Raw genomic sequence first — 21,086 nt, 5'->3', positions numbered from 1 at the left:
TGGACCCGAAGTCAGCACATAAGGAAGGGCTCGTAGCGATCTATTATTGATTAGCTCTATCAGTTATCGACTGCGCTAAGGAGGCGTAGCCGTCAAGGTCACGTGATTACGTCGCCATACTATTGTGCTCAAAGAACGAGGAACTTTCGCTGCGTAGTTCAAAACTTCGAAATGGTGTTCTTTGAAACTTGTGGGCCAAATGAGGCCATGGTTGTTTCAGGTATCTTAGTGTCATTACGCTTATTCATATTTGTGCCTTTTTAGCAAAATCCATGAAGCCGAAAGAGTAGAATCTAATCGAGTATCTTGCAGGTGTTTTCGTTACGTTCGAGCAACAATGATCACGAAGGTTCGTGATGATATTTCTCCGTTTCGTTTTTCAGGGGTTTGTCACCGTAAATCAGCATTGGTTTCTGGTGGTCGAATATTCGTGTGGCCCTTTATTCAAAAGCTGCAAAAGTAAGATTCATTGTTTCAATTTCTTCTTTTCGGTCCGATTCCTTTCAGATGAGTCTGTTCCCAGCCGAGGTTAGCATTCTTATCGTGACTGTGGCATATTTCATGAGATTGGAAAGAATGTGGGATAACTTCGAATACACTTCACTGTTTACCAGCGTTGAAATCTGTAACCTTTTTGTTTGAGACTCTTCTATATTTTTGGAAACAACTGTGGACAAGCAACCGTACTTTTGTTTACATCAAGCAAAACACTCTAATGTCAACATCAGTGTTGGCTCACAGGGTGCCTTTTCAAGTATTGCATACTCACGTCATGATTCCCGTTCAAATCAACAGTTGGCAAAGTGAAAGTGTATCTTTTAACAAAGCTGAAGCTTGCACTGAACTGCTTCCCAGAAAAAATGCCGACAGAAATCAGCAGACTTATCTCAAAGAAGTGTACAGTAGTAATTCTCATGTGAATATGAGTACATGGATAGATATATGCAAACTTTCTCTCAAAGGGCAAATTAAAGGAGGCTTTTAGCTGACTGTCTCTTAATAATGATGTTTGAAAATAGATAAGTTGTGAATAAACAGTACAAGTGTGCACTTGTGGAATTTTTTTTTGTGTGTATAGGATCTCTCTCAACACAATGACATTGAATGTGGAATCCCCACGTGTTTACACAAGGCATGGAGTGCCAATTTCAGTGACAGGAATAGCTCAAGTAAGTTTAAAATGGTATTAGGCCGGAAACTTTTGTGGCAAGATTTTCATATAACCCCATACTTCATTCTGCGTTCAATTCTTGGATAAAGGAAAGCAGAGGCAAAACAACAGATTTGCTTTGCGACTATGGCTTTTGATTGGTATGGAGTTGTACAGAAATCTTTCCACTTTTGCTAATCTGTCTTGCTAAACTCGGGATTGATAGCAAATCCATGTACATGCAAAAATGAACATCACCTGGTGCTACACTATGTAAAGAGTTCCATATTTTCATGGGGAATATCTATAATTGATCATCATATCTGTTTCTAGGCTAATTTGTTCCTGAAATTGGGTCTGGTCATTTTAGGTAAAGATTCAAGGCCAAAATCAGGAAATGTTATATGCAGCCTGTCAGCAGTTTTTGGGAAAAACTCAAGAACAAGTGCGTGCTGTTGCCTTGGAAACACTGGTAAGATTGTCAGAAAGTGTGTGTGAATTTGGATAAAACAGAGTACTCTTTACCTGTGAGAGCCATATCAAGATTTTATGGCTTTGTTAATTGACTCCAACAATAGTCTAAGTTAGTAACTTTTTCAGGGTTCACTATTTGTGAAGTGAGTGGATACATGACTCTGTGTGAATCATTCTGAGATACGATTTTGCAGAAGTAGACTGAATGGCTTAGTTTCTGTGATCCCACCTTTAACTTTATTAAAGCACTTGTTTGAATCAAGGCAGAAACCTTTGTTATGTAAAACTCATAATCTGTTCAATCATTGGTTTATAGGAAGGTCATCAAAGAGCTATCATGGGTACCATGACAGTGGAGGTAAAGATAATGTGAATAGTAACTTAATTTTTCTTTAAAAGCTGTCAGTGTTGGAAACACCATGCAAAATGTAGCTTAGCACTTGATTAAAACATGGAGGTACATGTAGTGGTAGTCAAATAATGTTAAAAATGTATTGCCACCCAGAATCACAAGGATTGACTGTAGAAATACCTCCTGTTTATTTTCTGGAATGACATGTTAACACTAATATAAAAAACTAAATAGATTGTAATTTGTGAGTGGTGAACTAAGCACAGTACAGTTGCTGTAACTTGAAGAATGACTTGACTAATCTTGTGAATTGTCAAACAGGAAATCTATAAAGATCGAAAGAAGTTCTCAAAAAGTGTGTTTGAGGTAAACAAAGGGCAACTTATTCTTTGTTTTCTTTGTGAGAACATATTGTTTTGCTTGGTTGTAGATTTTGAAATATTGTTATTAGTGTGAAGACCAACACCTTTAGTACAATTATATTACATTTTAGTTGGAATTTTTCACTTCTATTATACATGAGTCTCATGTTGGCTTAGTAGAATTACATGTATTCAAATAATTTTTGACTGTCCATTTTTCAGGTGGCATCCTCTGATTTGGTCAACATGGGAGTCAGTGTTGTAAGCTACACCATAAAGGACATTCGAGATGATGAAGTATGATCTACATGTCAACAGTGATTGATATATTTTACAGTAAATTTCATAATTTAAGCACTAGGAGAACCAGTGCTGTAAAAAAACTCTTGCAATTAATCTTTAGCTAAACAATAATCTCACCAAATAATATCTTCTCATTGTCCAAAACAAACTCTTTCAGTGATTATAATTACTGGTACATATAATGAAGGCTAAAAACAGCTCCCACAAATGGAATTTTATGTTGCTTCACATATTTCTGTGTCTGAATGTATCTATAGAATCTATATGGCATAATGTTGGTCTGAAATTCAGCATAACAGCTGTATTTATATTTAGGAGTTTGTCAGGTAGTGAAACTTTATTATTTTTCATGACAGGGATATCTGCTTGCCCTTGGTATGGCTAGGACTGCACAAGTTAAGAGAGATGCCAGAATTGGTGAGGCTGAAGCTAAGAGAGATTCTGGAATTAAGGTAAAACTTTTGAACAGAAAATTTTTTTCAAGGGAGAGGCCTCAGTGCTATAGGGACATCCAGTGTGAGAGAGAACCAAGGTTGAATATTCGAGCTAATCAGGTAATATTATCAATTACAATACAGCTGACAATGTGCACTGGCAATATGAAGCCAATCCCATGTACTGATTGCGTGGTGCAGACTTGCAAAGTTCATGATCTTTTGACAAGGACAACAATGGATTGGCAAAAAAGCAGAGAACTAATAATAAATTAAACAACTCTCATGGGTTTGTTGTGCCACAAACAATGTTTGATTTCTTTACCGGCTCTCGAAATAAACAAGTCTTTCTTGATTCCTGTTATATCAAAAATTTTCTGCTTTATTATTAATCCTTTATTGACCAAGCAAGATTGATCAAGATGGCCGGGAATTAGCCTCTTTTTTTCTCTCTGGTCATTTATGCACCTCAACTTCGTTTCAGTCCATAACAACACAAAAAAAGAGCTTGGCCCATATCCAGCCATCTCAACCTCGCACTTGGTCACTAACTTATTTGTCATGATTATAGGAAGCTCTGGCAGAGGAGGCAAGGCAGAGGGCCAAATATGAGAATGATACAGAGATTGCTAAAGCCAAGAGAGATTATGAGTTAAAGAAGGCTGCATATGATATTGAAGTTCAAACCAAAGTATGCATATTTAACCTTGATATGTCTAAGTTGATTATGATTTTTGACCAGACAAATTACTTAGTGACTTTGTTGGTAATGAATATATAAAGGTGTAATGTTTGAATTGGTGATGAACTCTTTCCCATACCTTGTCCTGACAATCAATTCATTATCATTATCAATAGCATTATTAGGAATTGATTAACCCATTAATGGCCGCAGCTTTTGTGGAAAACTGTGTTTTGAAGCTAGTCGAGCAGATTTCGGGTCACTGTTGTGGTTTTAAAAGCTCAAACTTACCAAAAACCGCTTTGCAGCTCGTGCACTCGACGGCCTTTCGATCCAAATGCAAAATGGCAGCCTGAAAATCTCGGGCACGTGCAGAGAGCAAAATTTCGACATAGTTTTTGGGTTGAAAAGTCATGCCCCACTTACGACTTCTACTTTTCTCTCTTTCTCCTGCCCTTTTTTTCCCCTCTCCTTGCCTAAAGTTTCTCCTCACTTGCTGGAAATTGAGTAGGCTTCATTTTGGTGTAGAGATTTTTCAGAAACTACTCATTATTTTCAAAGCACAGGCTTGGAAAGGTAGGTGGGTAGTGAAAGACGATTTTCGTGCAGATTTTCAGGTCAAAGTGACACGGTTTTTTGGCTATTTCTCCAATCTCCTCCACTCGATTGCGCTCATTCTGGTATCGTCTGTAAGATATTTTCAACCTGTTCAAGTAGGTGCCCGAATTCGTGCTCCAGGGCTAAAAGTGATGACGTCACAGGGCGTAGAAAGGGTGTGGGTCCCCATGGGCGCATACGGGTGCACTGGACGTCAATGGGTTAATATTCAATGTTATTCAGTTGTAAATTAATGGATGATGTCTGTTACAGATACACCATCATTCTACTGAATGAGAATTCATGCAGTTGGTAATATTTCTCTTTGTCCCATTGTAGAAAGCAGAGTCTGAGTTGGCATATGACCTCCAGGCTTCCATAACAAAACAGAAAATCAAGGAAGAAGAAATGCAGATCAGAGTTGTGGAGAGAGCACAGCAGATCAATGTTCAAGAGCAGGTAACAATATGCAAATTCCTTCAAGAATATAAAATTTTCAGCTAAGAGATTGCAAGTTTTCATAAATGTAAATTTTTGTTTCCTGTGAAGTTGTCCTGTAGGTGATGTTATGATAACCTTCTTGTTTTATGGAAGTTGTAATTAGTTTTTTTTGTATAAATGTTGTACATTTTGGTCTGGTAGGAAATTGCACGGAAGGACCGTGAACTTGAAGCTACCATCAAACGGCCAGCTGAAGCAGACAAGTATAAAATGGAGAAGCTTGCTGAGGCCAACCGGTAAAAGGATACCTTATCATGACACTTCAGCTGATAATCTGATTTATTTGTTTAGTGGGAAATCGGTTTTATTTGATTTCTACTGAATCCATGAGGGTGCATGGTGTAGTTAAACCAAAACTTAACCTACCATTTTTTTTTGTAAGCTGTATGGATGTTTTGTTTTCTTTTGTTTTAGAAATCGTGTGATACTGGAAGCTGAGGCCAGTGCAGAAGCAATAAGGGTGAGAATAAGTTATATCAGCTCAGTGTAGATATTGGAGTCCACTTCTTTTCGTAGGTATTGTTGGAGTGTTAGATCTGGGCTAACATGACAATTTTTATGTATTGTAACAGGTGAAAGGTGAAGCTGAAGCTTTTGCCATTGAAGCAAAAGCTAAAGCAGAAGCTGAACAGATGGCCAAGAAAGCAGATGCTTGGAAAGAGTACAGAGAAGCTGCTGTTGTTGATATGGTTCTGGCAACCATGCCAAAGGTATGTAAATTGTAACACCAAAGTTCTGCTTCTTGCTATGCCAGATAATGCATGGTTCGTACAATCTTGAAAAGGTCTTGAATTTTAAGAGTCGTCTTGAAAAGTCCTTGAATTTGGTTAAGTCCTTGAAAACTACTTGATTTCTTTGGTAGGTCATGAAAAGTCCTTGAAATATTGCAACTTCTTTGCGCCTTATCGCTTTTCTGACAAATGAAACGATTTTGCTATGGAAAATTTGCCCACTAGTAACTACCAAAAAGGGAAAATGGTTGGTATAAAACGTGAGTAGTACATAAAGCAAAGTTGGATGTGTGCCTCGATTTCATGTGCAAGGCCTCCGATGTGGGGTAGTCCGCTATGTGCTTTTGTTTTAAGGGGCAACGTAAAACATGTACTACTTTGGCTATGTTTTGGTCGATGGATTTTTCATTTCCCTTCATTTTCAATTTTATTGAGCGATGGGCAAATGTGTATTCAATCGTAAATGGTTTAGATTTATGAATAAAACTTAGTCCTTGAAAACTATTTTTTGTCCTTGAAAAGTCCTTAAAAAGTCCTTGAATTTTGTTTGTCTGAAGTTGTACGAACCATGTAGTGGTTTGAACTAGGGAGAACCAGTTGACTGTGTTGTCTGATCATCCAGTTGAGAGTGACTATTTTTGAAGTACTGATTGACAATTTCAACAACCTCAGTGGAAGTCATTCATAGAGTCAATGCACTTGACTCTTCTGATAGCATCTGCCTAAGTTCTTAAGAGGTCAGTTGAACAATCAGATTTCATAATCCACTCTTACCTGCTTGTATTCTCTTAACTGCTGCAAAGGAACTGTCTTTTTGGATGAAGTTCATCTTGTGATTGGGGTTTCTTAGATTGCAGCTGAAGTGGCAGCACCTCTCGCTCAGTGTAAGAAGATTGTCATGGTATCTAATGGAAAGTGTGAACTTGGTGCCAGTAAAATCACTGGTGAAATCCTAGATATTGTTGCCAATCTGCCAAAATCTGTGGAGGCACTAACTGGTATTGATATCAGCAAGGTATGAAATTACTTGCTAGTGAATCATAAGGTGATCTAAATTGAACACTGTTACTCTTAAGTGACTGAACTTGCTCTTTCGATTGTCTATAACTGACAACAACCTTGTGTACAATCATTTGAAAAATTACAGACAAGCATCTGAAATTCTAAGGACATTACAACAGTATTTTTATAGGCTATGGCAAGCAAAACCATCTTACTAGAGTCTGGAACTTTTCTGGATTAGCAAAAAATTTATTATAAATGTTCACTTTGCTATATTTTTGTTTTTCAGGCAATGAAGCTGACTAATAGGGTGTAATCATGAAGGTGGCTCACCCTCTTCCACCTTCAAAATGATTTATCGCAAATAATACATAAAGCTGTTGCTTGTTGTTAGTTGTAGCCCCAAGGTTTATCTGGTGCCAACTATAGACAGATTGTATATGACCAAAGTGTAACTGTGAAAAAGTCTTTGTTGCTATATAGTGTGTTAGGTCACGGTGGACGAGATTGCCTTCTAGTTAGGGTTCAGTTCTTGTAATGTTTATCAGATGCTGTTTTTCATGTGAACACAAGAAAGTTTTGTTCTCGCCTTATTAAAAAAATTGAATTTGTACTTGCATATATATATACATACAAGAGGCCATGTTGGTCATACTCAAATTTGAGTTGTAGTTTTTTTCTTTTTTGACATCAAGGGTGTATAACCTTTGAAGAGGAGCACAGCTGCAATCATCTGTGTCTAGGAGTCTAAACCCTTGCCTTTGTTCACTAGTTCTGTTCTTCTTTTAAGGAATTTGACTTTTAGTCGAAACCTTAAAGTTATTGAATTTCGTTTTTCTCAGAGAAAGGAGGGTTTTCACTGAATGAACAAGGCTGGAAAGTAATGCCCTGATTGCTTTCTGATTTGGTCATCTTTGGGAAGTCGTCAGAAGAATTTTTGTTGGTATATTAATGTCTAGTTATTCTTTTGTTGTGATGGAACTTGGCATTCATGTCCAGAGGGAGACATGCAGTCTTAACAGTAACTTCATGTACTAAGGTAGACTGTTGTGTAGTAATACAAACTGTTGTGTCAGTGTATGCTAAATGTGCGGCCTGTCTTGTTATTAAATAAAACTGAAAGCTCCCCAAGACAATCAGCAGTTGTTGCATTTCAATTGTTAGACTGACACCTGCAGTTTCAAGTAGACCTTTTCTTTTGCTGATTCCCACTGTAGGCAGTAAACAACCTTACCTCCTCTCGCCTTACATCACTTGTGATGTGACGTTTTGTATCTAGCCCGCCCACTGAATACTGTGCCATCCTCTCCCTCCCCAAAAGCCAAAATTTAGGTATACACATCCTCCAACTGAGGATGTATATCCTCATTTTAATACCATATTTACCATATTTATGATCTTATCTGTGATGTCAACCCCAAAGTATACAATATCCTATCATTTTGAAGTCTATATAAGGAAGGAGAGAGAGGATTGGAAAAGGAGAATAATGGGGAGTGAGGGAGGACTCATAAGAGGGTTGGGTTGTTTTACTGGAATGCTGACAAGTTTTGGAGTTTGAAATCTTACATTGGAAGAGTAAAGAATAACTTTGGTTAGTACAATTTGGCATCTACCATCTTAATGGGACACTGAACATTTCGGTTAGTACCATTTCAGAGCAAAATAAATTGTATTTGAAAGCTTGCAATAGTTTTTTCCATCCATCTGAATTCAAGGCCGGTGTCATTTCTGAGTTAAACAACTGCAAATTAAATTGATCTCATTATTAAATACAAACCAAGTCAGAAAGCCCACTACAATAGTTATTTGAAAAGTGACAACTAGGAGTCTACCCTCTTGATTGATAGCAGACAAAACACGTTTCTTGGGTGTGAAACAATGTTCAGGTGTCAGACGTTATAATTTGCTTCACTTTTTTGACTTCCTTTTCACTTTAACATTATTTCCTTTCTTGACACCTTTTTTAACTGGTGTTACTTTCACAGATTTCTTGACTTTTCTGTCTTGCTTGTATTTTCGATGTTCTGTTTGTTTTGAGGATATCTTGATGGTTTTTGAGGTATCAACTATTTCAGAGTGCTTCCTCTTTTTACCAGGAATTGTTGCAACATCTTCTTGCCTACTCTTTTTGTGGACTTTTGGAAAAAGCTCTAAAATGGAAGAAGAGTTAAGATAAACTTTTAGAATTAAATGGAAGGAGATTATCCGGAGAAGGGGGTAAAATGTGACAAACAAAGAATTTACCAGGATCAGGTTCTTCGCCAACCTCCTGTCTGTACCAATCAGCATCGTCATTGTCCTTGATGTCACCTGTTTCCATAGCAACATCATCTGCCAAAAGAAAATGCTGTTTGTTTCTAGTAATATTTAGTCTGTAAGTACATTGCACCATTTGACATCTTCCATCCATGGGAAATGAAAATCCATTTTAAATTTTCTCCACCTACGAAGCTGCCATTTCCATTATTGTGGAGAAGGGGCCCCTAGTTTACCATACAAAGTCATGCACATCACAGTGAGGTTGTATTTAGCATGATTCTATGAGTGCTTTGCTTTATAATTAAAATTATGGTGGTCATAAAAGAAAATCTCTTGAAGTTAATGAAAGGTGACCCCAGAGTCCTTAGAGACAAAATGCTGCACATGAAACAAAGAAATACTTGTTCACACAATTCAAAGCTCCCTGTGCAGTGAGGTATCCCTGGTAACTGGATTCCAATATTGGCAAGGCCTTATGATGCTTGTCACTGGATTTGATACAGGTCTATATTAATAGACACTCACCGCTGTCATCATCACCTTCCTCAAGCTTTTGTTTCTTTTTCTGCCCCTCTATACTTCGCACTCTGTAAAATAAGCAACACATCTAACTTTTGAGAAGCATATTGGTGCTATATGTAAATCGGCTTTTTATCATCTAAGGAGGATAGCCAAAATTAGGAGCTATCCGTCAGAGGAGTCTACTATAGCGCTTATACATGCTTTTATAACTTGCAGGTTAGACAATGAGAATGCCCTTTTATACGGGCTGCCAAAATACCAGACTCAGAGGCTACAGTCTGTACAGAACTGTGCTGCTCATCTTGTTAAGCATTGTCCTAAATTTGGTCATACTTCACCATTACTTTCGGAGCTCCATTGGTTACCAGTAGAGCATTGCATTCTTTTCAAGATCTTGTTGGTTTTTAATTCTCTAAATAATTTAGCCCCTTCTTATCTTAGTGATTTGCTAACATTGTCTATCCCCAGTCATAGTCTCAGGTCATCCAAACAGTCTCTTCTGGTTGTCCCAAGGTCTATTCAAAAGTCTTATGGTGACAGAGCTTTCGCAGTGGCTGCCCCACAGTTGTAGAATGCTCCGCCCATTCATATAAGACAGCCTGGTTTTTCTTTGGCTGCTTTTAAGAAATGTCTGAAGACTTACCTTTTTAAAAAGCTTTCTTTTCAAATATTTTGCGATTTTATGTGATTGTTTGTCTTAATTATTTTGTCTTTAATCAATTGTAGTCATTATCTTTTTAACTCAGCATTGTAAAGCGCCATAGAGCAGTCGGATATGGGACTATATAAGTCCATCATTTATTATTTATTTATTATTATTCTGGATTCAGAGGGCGGGAGGCAGTAAATGCTGCATATGAATGGCTTGGATTATCACTGACAGAGAGAATTTTAACATTTTAATAATGGCATACTTGTTTAAAGCTTTCTCTTTTTCTTTCCTCTTGATATTCTCTTGTTGCTGTTTCTTCCTTTGCTCCTTTAATTTCCTGATAAACAAGAGCTTTCAATCAGTTAAAAAATGATTATCTGAACTTAATACAAAAATTAAATGAGACTCAGTTCCTCTTATTCATTGTTGAAACAAACAATGCAATTGGCTTCTAGGAATAAAAAGAAAATATATACAGACATTCTGACTAAATGAAAAATAAACAGCTTTGACCAAATAGGCTTAAAACAATTATTCATATCTAGAAAGCAAACTTCATTTAAAATAATCGCTTTTAATGGCTCCAATAGCTAAGCCATTTTAGATGTGATTATTCCCCAAAGCCTTGGAGCCAAGTTTGAATTTTAATATACTGAAAATGGCCTATTTTTTCAAATGAGGTTTAACTCACATGCATTTCACACCTGTTTAATTTTCAATCTCTTAGTTTGTCTCAGATCATAACAATGACAAAGTAAAGCATATAATCCCTCTAAAAATTCACTAATGATCACATGGACATCACATGGACATCACATGATGATCACATGGACATCATCCCTCTAAAAATTCACTAATGATCACATGCTCATCACTTGAATACCTCACTTCTTCTCTATGCCTTTTCATCTCTCTTATTTCCTCTGGTGTCTTTTTAACTTAAGAAAATACAAGTCAAAACATTATTATTATCATTACCCTGTTTTTGACTGAAATTACTGTATTAGAACTACAGTGCTGTATAGTTACTTGAAATTCCTTGAGTCCTTACAAATACAGAAAATATCTTTTAAACCTCTTTATCAATAGCAGATGCTGAATTAAAGTACTTAGACTACTATATTGAACAGAATGGCTCAAATTTGATGGTGCATAATATCTCCTAGCAAAGCATTTTTAGACAAGCCCTCACCAAATTCATGAAAAAGAACCTCTCCTGAGCACAAGCCTTCTTCAATTTTCACAAGCTGAAGGCTCATTCGGGGCCCTAACTAAAAGGAAGAAACAAGGCAAATCACTTTGTGACCACATGAAACATACTGCAAATTAGCACAATTGAGCAATACAGACAACAAAAACCATTTCAATTTTCCAAATAGTTGTACCTCAGTAAGTCGTATTGCACTTTGTTGTGCCTTAACATTTCCCCTTCCTGGCACATTCTGTGGTAAAGTCACCCTGGAGTCAGCAGGTTCTTCACCTTCACTCTCTGAGCCATAACCACAACCACCTCTATGGTAAGACAACCACAACACCACAATTAAATGAGAATGTCAGTACTGGAACATTCACTTGATGCATTTCTCTCATAGTTTAAAGTACATTTCAGGTTCAGTTAAACGTACCACGTGTTTCAAATTGATCTGCTCAGGCTCATTGTAATTTAAGTCCTTGCAGAAAATGAAGAGCGAAATATTCCTGAATGTTTTCAAACCTCTCGTACTAACAGTAGCTGTTAGTAACAACTTGAACTGCAACTAACCTTTCAAGATAAATGGCTCACTTGTCATTTCATTCACAAGTCCAAATATGGTTTACTTCAAAATATTTTTGACATTTAATTTAATACTTTTGGCAGTCTCATTTATCTTTTGGAAACATTATGCTTTACTCAACAACTCCACAGTAACCCAACATTCCCTCAAATTTTTATCTCTGCCAGAAAATAACAACAAACAAATATAAAGCACTATGTAACACAGCTATACCTGAGGACATAATCACTGATATCACTCAGTTGTGCCATATTAGGAAGTTTTGTTTGAATCAGTTTTTTCACTCCACGGCTTATTCCAATAGGAGCAGCTTGAATATTACTACGAGCAAAAACAGTCAAGTTGAATGTTGACAAGACTTCAATTGAATCCATTAGAATTCTTTGTTTGGCAATGCCATTAAATTTCAAAATTAAGGGAAGGCATTGCCAGAGTATGTTTACTTAGCATGAAACTCAGAAAACTGTAAACACTTTGATTTGAATCTGACAGGTAAGTAATTATGTGTTGATCAATTACAACCAAGTTTAGCACAATGCAAGCAAACATCAAAACCAAAAACTACCCTCACTGCCGATTCCTAATTAGCTTTTTCTTTGGACCACAAAAACATTCCTTTATCGTTTCTAGTGTCCAGTGTTTTCTGAGGTCCTAACTGTGTCACTCTGTGAACTGTCCGTGATACACTCAGTTGGAAACAAAACCGTGAGCACACAACTAAAAGTTTTCCAAAATTTGCTTAACTGTTTTCAAATTAATTCAAGGCAACTTTAATCCTTGAACTCCCATAAGTGACCAAGACAGAACTTCTCCTTAAAACATCAATGCAATATCAAGCAGACAAGTGATGAGAATAAACAAAAATATCACTTAGGGGAATATTAGTGGATCCAGTACTAAATTCTCTGAACTAACATCATACGAATTGTATGACAGACAGGAAGGAGGATGACCAAATGTCCTGCAGCAGACTAAATAAGACAATCACAGGTTGTACTGCAGCAGACTAAATAAGACAATCACAGGTTGTACTGCAGCAGACTAAAAAAGACAATCACAGGTTGTACTGCAGCAGACTAAAATTTAATAAGACAATCACAGGTTGTACTGCAGCAGACTAAATAAGACAATCACAGGTTGTAAAGAGCAACTCTACACTTACTAATGCCTGAAGTCAATAACTTTAGTGTCTGAGTTGTAATTCAACAAAACACATCGTCTTATCTCAGAGAGGTGAACCTGTAGTGAGGAAATGAGTTCAACAAGAGTCAATGAAAGCAAATTAACATACTTCATCAAAGTTTGACCAGAGTACAAATCTGCTGTCATCTAAAAGAATAATAATTCAGTTTAATAAATATCCAGAGAAAGCTACATACCATTTCTGGTAAATGTGCCATGTGATAGAATTTAATTGCAACAAAAGCATTTTGAGTATTTTTCTACCCCTCCTCTTCCTTTCTTTTGCCACTTTTGAAAGCTTTTTATGAGTGGCCAGCAGTCATACACATTTATTGCAACAAAATAAGGTTTTACATAATGAAAGAGATCAATGTCAACTCTCACAAGACTGACTTAGTATACTATATTTAGTTTTTATAATGTCAAATAGAATTCAGTTTGTTAGACAGCTTCAGGGTAAATTGATCATATCCATTCTGTTAAGCACATTCTCTAACAAATCTTAAATGGTTGACTCGCACATTTTGCTAAGGAATGCTGCAAAGTGTTCACTTATATCAAACACAGGCTATGTCATCCTTACATTTTGGATAAATCTCATTTCATAATTTACAAATTTTAACACACGTACTTATTTTAAAGGAACTCAAATTACCTTCTGGATGTTGATTGAAGGAAATAAATTCTGAAACATTGTTGTCATAAGCTTCATTGATAGGCTATCCGTGGAGAATCCATTCAACACCAACTTAAGAAAAAAGGATTGGTGTATCAGATCATATTCACATGTAGAAGGCACTCAATAAAAATTAGATTATTATAATTATAAACTTAAGGAAAATGGAATGAACCCAATTAACTGCCACTTGTAGGCCACCCCTCCACTCTCAAACCCCATTATATATTTTATCAACCCACATGGTTATACCCCAATCTGCCCCTTAAAACAGAATAAATGTTCATCCGATTAGGTGAAGCCATCTCCCTTCCTATAGAAAAAGCCCCCCCCCCTTTAACATTTAACACATATTAAGATGAACTTGATTCTTTGTGATGTTTTGAAAAACCTAGCAAACATTTGTTTCCATCAACTTTGCGATACAAATTATGTAGCTTCATTCAAAACCTTTTCCTTTAAATTCTGATTTGTTTCTGCCCACTTAGATACAAGTCCCTCCTTTACTCTTGATCTTGTAAATTCCATTGTCAATTGTTTTATTTCCTGTACTCTTCCCATGATATAACCTAATGTTTGGATTGAGACAAATGACTATATCCTACCAAAGGTGGCTTTTTGAATTGACTTCCAAATGTCTTGGGTTTCTTAAGTAGAGATATCACATCTCTCACAAGTGAGTACTGCAGTAAAAGTAGAAAAGGGTTAGTTTCTCCCAGATATAACAACATAATTTGACCTTGAATAGTAATCCTTTTAAATGGAACACTGCAAAATAATCGACAAAGAATCTGGTTTGCACAACTGTGCATGAACAAAAAGGGATGAACTGCAATGTTAAGACTGTATTTTACCTCTTGAATTTTGAATGTCAGTGTTGGTCCTCTAGGTATGCGGCAAAACCTCTATATATAACCAAGGAAACAAATTAATCCTCTACAACTGGACAGAAATCCTCATAATTATCTGGTTTGCATTTCAAGAGTGTAACATGCTATTGATAGAAAGACACAGAGAGCTGGAATGTATAAATGCTTAATTTTTTCAGTTCCATTTGATCTTTACTCACCAAATAGGTTCCAATTTCAGTTTTTGACAGCATCATTAAGTGTGTCACACCCAGAGGTCCAGCAACATGAACAAAGTCCTTCACAACATTTTTCTTATTTACCTAAAATTTTCAATTTGATGAAGACATAATCAGTCAAAGAAGTGTTACAAGCAAAGTGGGTAACATCAGTTCACTGAAAAATTCCTTTACAATAGGATTCCATTCTGTACAAGCAATTACTGCACATAGCCCTTGCATGAAGTGTTATAAAGGTCGTGGGCACGCTTACTGTGACAAAACCTATACATGTACTGCTTTACCTTTAAATTACTAGCAGTGTACGGTTCCATTACATGTCTTAAGTCCATCTCAAGTTGAAGCACATATTTCCCCACATTCCCCCTGTGCATGACAAAACTGTGAGGTATTTTGTTGATTTCTGCTTCTGTTGGATCTTGATGGGTCTTTTTCTTCTTCTAAAGAGTGAAAAGGAGAAGAAACGCTAACTATTATAAAACACAAAAACAATTCTGAACAACGCATGGATGGGAGAATATTTTACAGAATCCTTGACTCATATTTTGAAGAAAATTACGGAATGAAACAATATACGTACTCTTTTTCCTTTTCCCATCTTCAAATTAATGAGTTAAAGTTGTCTCTAGGGTCAAAATGAAATCGTTTCCCTCGCCCTGCAGGTCGAAATAACTTTCCCTCATACGCACGTGTATGAAAACATCAAGGCAAGACACTCGGGAGGACTGGTATCGAATAGCGCCAGTCCCACTCTGTGTTTTACATCATGGCGGAAACGGCGGATGATTCGAACGACACTGCACGCGAAAAAGTAGTTTCTAAAGGGCTAGCGAAAAGGAAATACCTGCTTGAAGATAAAGATTTGGAAGGATTAGAGTTTAAATTGAAGGATAACCCCGTCAACAAAAGTTATGGTAAACATGTAGTTATTTTTGTGCCTGAGCAGGTTTGTGCTGGAACATATGGCTGGAAAGAGCGCGCAGTTGTAAATATTCTGTATTTCATGTTTTCGACCTTATTTTCCAGCTCCCATGAAAATATTTAAACTGTCAGAAGTAGAGTCGGTCGCTATTTCGAAATGGGAAAGCATGGAAAAGCTGGAAGCTGAGCTGGAAAAAAGAAGGCAACAGGGTTCGAAGTTAGCGGAAAGAAAAGAGGAAGAAAAGAGACATTTTTGGAATAGCGAGGAGTTATATGAACCACTTAAACCATTCATGGAGAATATAGAGCTGCCATCAGAAAGGGTGTCATCATATTTTAAAGATAAACGAGATAGAAAACAAGGTAATAATGTATTGATGGGCCTTGGTGACTCACAAAAATTATGCTCTTGGGATTTTTTTTAAGTAATGAGTAATGAAAATATACATGCAAATGGGAATGATTTGATAGGTAATGCTTACAGCTTCTTGGTCTCTTTCAATGTATCCTATGTCTGAAGTGACCCACCTTCACTGTAATGGGGCAAGGTCGATATACTAATTCAACAAATCTATTAATTCCAATTATCTGTAACATCTGCATAAGCCTGTGTGTCAACAACAACAACAACTTTATTTGTACCCAACATAAAAAATAATGATAAAAATATGATAAATTGACAAGAATATAAAGGAGTACTAGCTGCCACAAATAACTATAGGGCTAGAAAAAAAGGGCAGCTATACTTGGGGATTTATGTACTGTAATTATTTGGGTCAGATACAACACACACACAACACACACACACTGACACACACACACGTTCATCATACAAAACAAGGTCAAGGAGGCAAGGAATATCAGAGTAAAAAACAAGTGGAAGGCCAGAAAAATTATTATCAAGAAGAATTAGCTTGAGGTTTTTCTTAAAACGTTTCAGAGGAAGAAGCTTTATGTCTTCACTTATATCATTCCAGACTTTAGTATCCTGAAATCTTATGTTGAAGATTCCATAATTTGTTCTGTGTGTCATGTCAGCCTTTCTAACTTTAGATAGTAACACAACTATTTATGCTGACATTTATTATAATTTATTTTCAGCCAATGAAAGTATTGACAGTCTCCTCGAGTGTGATGTGATCCTGTGTTTTTGTGACTGTCTGCATAGCATCCCACCTGATTGTATGTAATTTTTTGTTTCCAAAAATGTATTTCAATATTTTTTAATATAACTTGCATTGACACTGCTCTAAATTGTATGCTAGCAATCTTAATTCTATGTGAGCTTTGATCAAAACTCATTGCAGCTGGTAGTCATTTGTTTGTTTTCTTTTTGTTATTATTATTTTCTGACTTTCACTTTTATTTTAGCTGTGGCTCGTCAACTATTAAAAAACTTTCCAGAAGCTAGACAAGTTGACAGAAAGACACCTTACAATGAAAGACGGAAAATGGGGCATTTTTCTTGGACCTCTAGTGCATCGTCTGAAAAAACAATTGTCAATTTATATGTAGTACATAAGGTACGTGGCTATTTCTTTTGAAATCACCAGATCATAGCTTCTCAATTTGATTGCTTGATGTATGCTGTCAGAAGGTAAAGACGGTCTGTTTTTTTAGCCCAGTGACTCTCACTGCAAAGTGAAAATAAACTTTTTTGGCTTTTTTCAGATACCCTCATCTTTTATAAGTAATAATTTCAGTTGCATAATAAAAGAATTTTCAGAACTGAAATAAGACCAAGAACAAAAACCAAGCACTAGCCAACACGTAGAATATATTTTGTCAGATGAAATTGGAATTTCTGATTTTAGAGCAAAAAGAACTTTGCTTACAACAGGCTGATAATTGCAAAGATAAAATAAACAATTTTTAATATGAGATACAATGAATATATGAAGTTCATATATTTTGAACTGCGGTAGTAGATACGTATGATGCACGATCCTTGCAGTAGAGAACGCTCTTTATGCAATGGCGAAAATCAAACCTGAAAAAAATCAGGCCTGTACGGGATTCGAACCACTGACCTCTGCGATACTAGTGCAGCGCTCTACCAATTGAGCTAACAAGCCAACTGGGAGCAGGCCGTTACGTTGATTCGTAATAAACTCGTGATGATAAATCAGATACAATGAATATATGAAGTTCATATATTTTGAACTGCGGTAGTAGATACGTATGATGCACGATCCTCGCAGTAGAGAGCGCTATTTATGCAATAGCGAAAATCAGCTATTGCATAAATAGCGCTCTCTACTGCGAGGATCGTGCATCATACGTATCTACTACCGCAGTTCAAAATATATTAACTTCATATATTCATTTTATCTGATTTATCATCACGGGTTTATTACGAATCAACGTAACGGCCTGCTCCCAGTTGGCTTGTTAGCTCAATTGGTAGAGCGCTACACTAGTATCGCAGAGGTCAGTGGTTCGAATCCCGTACAGGCCTGATTTTTTTCGGGTCTGGTTTTCGCTATTGCATAAATAGCGCTCTCTACTGCGAGGATCGTGCATCATGCGTAATTTTTAATATAAGAGAAAAATCGAGTTTCCAGATGGGAAAATTGGAGAATTTTGGACGTGAAGTCACTTTAATTGATAAACTGATGAAGTTTATCAATTATCCCCTTGACTCTGATGATGACTTCCGCACAGGTTGTCGAAACGTCAGTCACTACCACGGACAACAGTCCTTCTCAGGACTACACTCACCCGGACGATCAGACTACACCTTCACATGTTACCCCCGGGTTCAAACCGTTTACTGCAAAACTGATGAAGTTATTTTTTTTTTCTATTTGTTCAATTTTTAATACGATGAACGGCAACAACGAACGCTTTTCTCTCCAGCTACTTTTTATAATTGTGTGTCACGGATGTTTAATGTTTTTTTTTTATCTGCAGTGGAAGGGTGTATCTCGAAGACAAGAATCTTCATCGATGATAAGTTTTGACGCTCTTGCTATCTGTCTTAAAAGGCTCTCGGCTTTAATCTCCAAGACAGTCCACACTGACGGCCGGCCGGGTAACAGTGTAAACATTGGAACTTACTTGCCGTACAGAGTGGACTCTGAAATGTGTAAGGTCTTTGTAGAAATATAGATGTAAGCTGAATTGAGAGTATGGTAAGAGTCCGCCCTTATGCAATCCAGGAGAGACTGAACAGAGAACACCTGTCGCCCTTGAAGCTTACTTGACGTACAACATTTTTTATGATTGATCCAGAGTAACTTTTGGGATTTTTCAAGAGACTTGTAATGTCATTGTTTGAACTCAATAACGGTCGGGAATATGTTTTGATCGTTTCCTTCTTTGCACAAAATCTTTCAGTGTTGTAAATCTACTTAGATTCCGAAGATTTAAGTTACAAACGAAGATGGTGGCGGATGTTGTTGTGTTCTAAGACTTTTTTTCTTGGTATTGGACAAGACCTCTTGTCTGTTTTTCTCGCCCCCTCTGGTTTTCCCGGCGTCCGTCCCCTCTGACAATATTGGACTTTATTCTCGAATTCATGCAGGACAGTCCCGTATATACAGGTGCGTATTTAGCACGCTTTCACTAGTGGTAACGTTCTGTGGTTCTTTCAAACAGTCAAACGAACTTTAGAGGAAACTATGGAATATCCTGTGAAGGTGTATACCATCACGAACAAAGACTCGTCCTCAAAATGATCAGCTGTCGAAGGAACTCTGATAAAACAAGGCGTCATAAAATGAAGAGAAGGAACAGTATCAAAAGTGAAAAAAATTATACCATACAGTATATGATGTCTGCGAATGGTTATTATGAAAGGTTTACGCAGCGTGTTATCTCGCATGATAGATTACTGTGCGCGCTGAAGCATACAATTAAGGCAGCGTTAATATTGTTGTTAAAAATATACTAACAGTATTCAGAACAGCAAAATGATACCAGACTTTTAAGTAGTGGCAGTTAATATTTTTACCTAATCAAAAAGTAAAAGAGAAGAGTTAACAGTAGTTTAAAATCAATGAAATTGAAAGACTTGGTTTTGGCGCTCGTTTGTTGGTTTTTCCGATGAACAGTCGGACAAGTCTTATTTAATGTTCAATTTTTTCTTTGTGTTTGGTTTTTCCCTTTTTCATATTTGTCACCTTAAGTGATTAGCGCACCCATTCTAGACTAGCGAATTAATAAGTATGAGCAAAGGGGTAAGTTTATAAAGCTCCGGTGGGGGAGGGGGGGTTTTCTAAAACTGAGGTTTGGAGCGTCAGTCCATTTTTTGCTTCACAAACTCTCTACGTTGGTCAATTTATTGAGTCTGAATTCATCTTGACCAGCGCTTGCGAAGATAAATTGTCTGATAGTTAAACATGTAACGTGTAATACATATATCTTATTGTGTAGTATGGCTGAGTATTTTTACGAGTTGTGCCGTATTTTGCCGAAGGACTCGTCAAAATACAAGCAACGAGTAGAAATACATATATCTTATTAGACGTTTTGTTTTGTAGTAGCGCTGTGTATTTTTACGAGCCCGTAGGGCGAGTCAAAATACAAATAACGAGTAAAAATACTCAGCGACACTGCACAAGAAAACGTCAAATAAGTTATTTATTATCCAACACGCCAAGCTGTTGTTTCTGCGGGCGAATTTCGCGGATATTTATTTACGGGGAGTGCGTGACAGAAGTATGCGAAGCGGAACGGAATTGGCGCGTTGTTGTGTTGCTGTTTCTATTTTCTTCATTAAATGAAGAAATTTTCTGGTCGTCAAGCTGTTTTTCTTCGTTCGATTCATCAAATGAACTTGGATCTATATTTGCTAGCCATTCTGACTCTTCGTCGTCGGAAATATGATTGAAATTGTCCGCCACTTTTTTGTTTCCGTAACTACAATCCAATTCTTCGCTTGCGCGATTTGAAAAAACCAGTTTAACCGGTACTACAATAGACGAGTACAAATACCGCGTGATATTTGTACTCGTCTATGGCGTTGTTCGTACTCGTCTAGGTGTAGCTGGATAATAATCAGCAATACTACACAACAAAACGTCTAATGAGAGATTTATTATCAAACACGCCAAATTGTTATTTCGGTGTGGGCGAATTTCGCGGATATTTTTGGGGTACTCGTCTCGCGTGTTATTTGTCCTCTACTAAACACAATGAAATGGAACAGCTTGCCAGGATACATTGTACACGCCGAATCATTGTCAGTTTTTAAGAGTAGACTTAAAATTTGTTTGAATATTTATTGAATATTTAATGAATCTGTAGCCATTAGATTTTATTTTTTGTATGTTTTTAGTTAGGGAAATTATTTTTATGCAGGGTTAACCTCACGATTTTCCCTTTTCAGGATGTATTTTTCGTATTTGCGTTGTAATTTCCTGAATAAATGTTATGTTATGTTATGTTAATAAAGGGGGTTATTTTGCCTTTTTGCTT

The 21,086-nt window shown here is 36.8% G+C and overlaps 3 protein-coding genes and 1 long non-coding RNA gene across 4 annotated transcripts; 3 read left to right on the top strand and 1 right to left on the bottom strand.

The window, feature by feature from the left end:
• The first annotated feature begins 61 nt into the window (after window positions 1-61).
• LOC111326620 (flotillin-1) lies at window positions 62-7,727 on the top strand. Its single transcript, XM_022930656.2, has 15 exons — window positions 62-220; window positions 384-459; window positions 1,079-1,169; window positions 1,521-1,622; window positions 1,941-1,982; window positions 2,298-2,342; window positions 2,561-2,635; window positions 2,998-3,093; window positions 3,647-3,766; window positions 4,694-4,813; window positions 4,997-5,091; window positions 5,270-5,315; window positions 5,428-5,565; window positions 6,437-6,601; window positions 6,878-7,727. The coding sequence occupies exons 1-15, from the start codon at window positions 172-174 to the stop codon at window positions 6,902-6,904; spliced, it is 1,287 nt and encodes a 428-aa protein (XP_022786391.1). The 5' UTR covers window positions 62-171; the 3' UTR covers window positions 6,905-7,727.
• A 606-nt stretch (window positions 7,728-8,333) lies between these two features.
• LOC111326619 (suppressor of SWI4 1 homolog) lies at window positions 8,334-15,456 on the bottom strand. Its single transcript, XM_022930655.2, has 15 exons — window positions 15,325-15,456; window positions 15,029-15,184; window positions 14,727-14,828; window positions 14,512-14,562; window positions 14,263-14,340; window positions 13,637-13,729; window positions 12,962-13,038; window positions 12,013-12,120; window positions 11,410-11,536; window positions 11,217-11,295; window positions 10,908-10,962; window positions 10,287-10,361; window positions 9,376-9,437; window positions 8,836-8,922; window positions 8,334-8,741 (listed from the first exon to the last, which is right to left on the bottom strand). The coding sequence occupies exons 1-15, from the start codon at window positions 15,340-15,342 to the stop codon at window positions 8,500-8,502; spliced, it is 1,410 nt and encodes a 469-aa protein (XP_022786390.2). The 5' UTR covers window positions 15,343-15,456; the 3' UTR covers window positions 8,334-8,499.
• On the top strand, window positions 8,835-9,812 carry LOC148733956 (uncharacterized). Its single transcript, XR_016000173.1, has 2 exons — window positions 8,835-8,965; window positions 9,589-9,812. It is a non-coding gene; the product is annotated as an uncharacterized LOC148733956 (long non-coding RNA).
• On the top strand, window positions 15,444-19,746 carry LOC111326621 (uncharacterized). Its single transcript, XM_022930657.2, has 6 exons — window positions 15,444-15,658; window positions 15,771-16,028; window positions 16,767-16,847; window positions 17,037-17,188; window positions 18,579-18,753; window positions 19,266-19,746. Exons 1-6 carry the CDS (start codon window positions 15,511-15,513, stop codon window positions 19,343-19,345), a joined length of 894 nt encoding a protein of 297 aa, XP_022786392.2. The 5' UTR covers window positions 15,444-15,510; the 3' UTR covers window positions 19,346-19,746.
• Window positions 19,747-21,086: the final 1,340 nt, after the last annotated feature.

This window comes from Stylophora pistillata, chromosome 4 (assembly GCF_964205215.1).
Source record: "Stylophora pistillata chromosome 4, jaStyPist1.2, whole genome shotgun sequence".
Classification (NCBI taxonomy): domain Eukaryota; kingdom Metazoa; phylum Cnidaria; class Anthozoa; order Scleractinia; family Pocilloporidae; genus Stylophora; species Stylophora pistillata.
The sequence above is the reverse complement of the archived record's forward strand: the minus strand, read 5'-3'. Positions and strand labels throughout refer to the sequence as shown.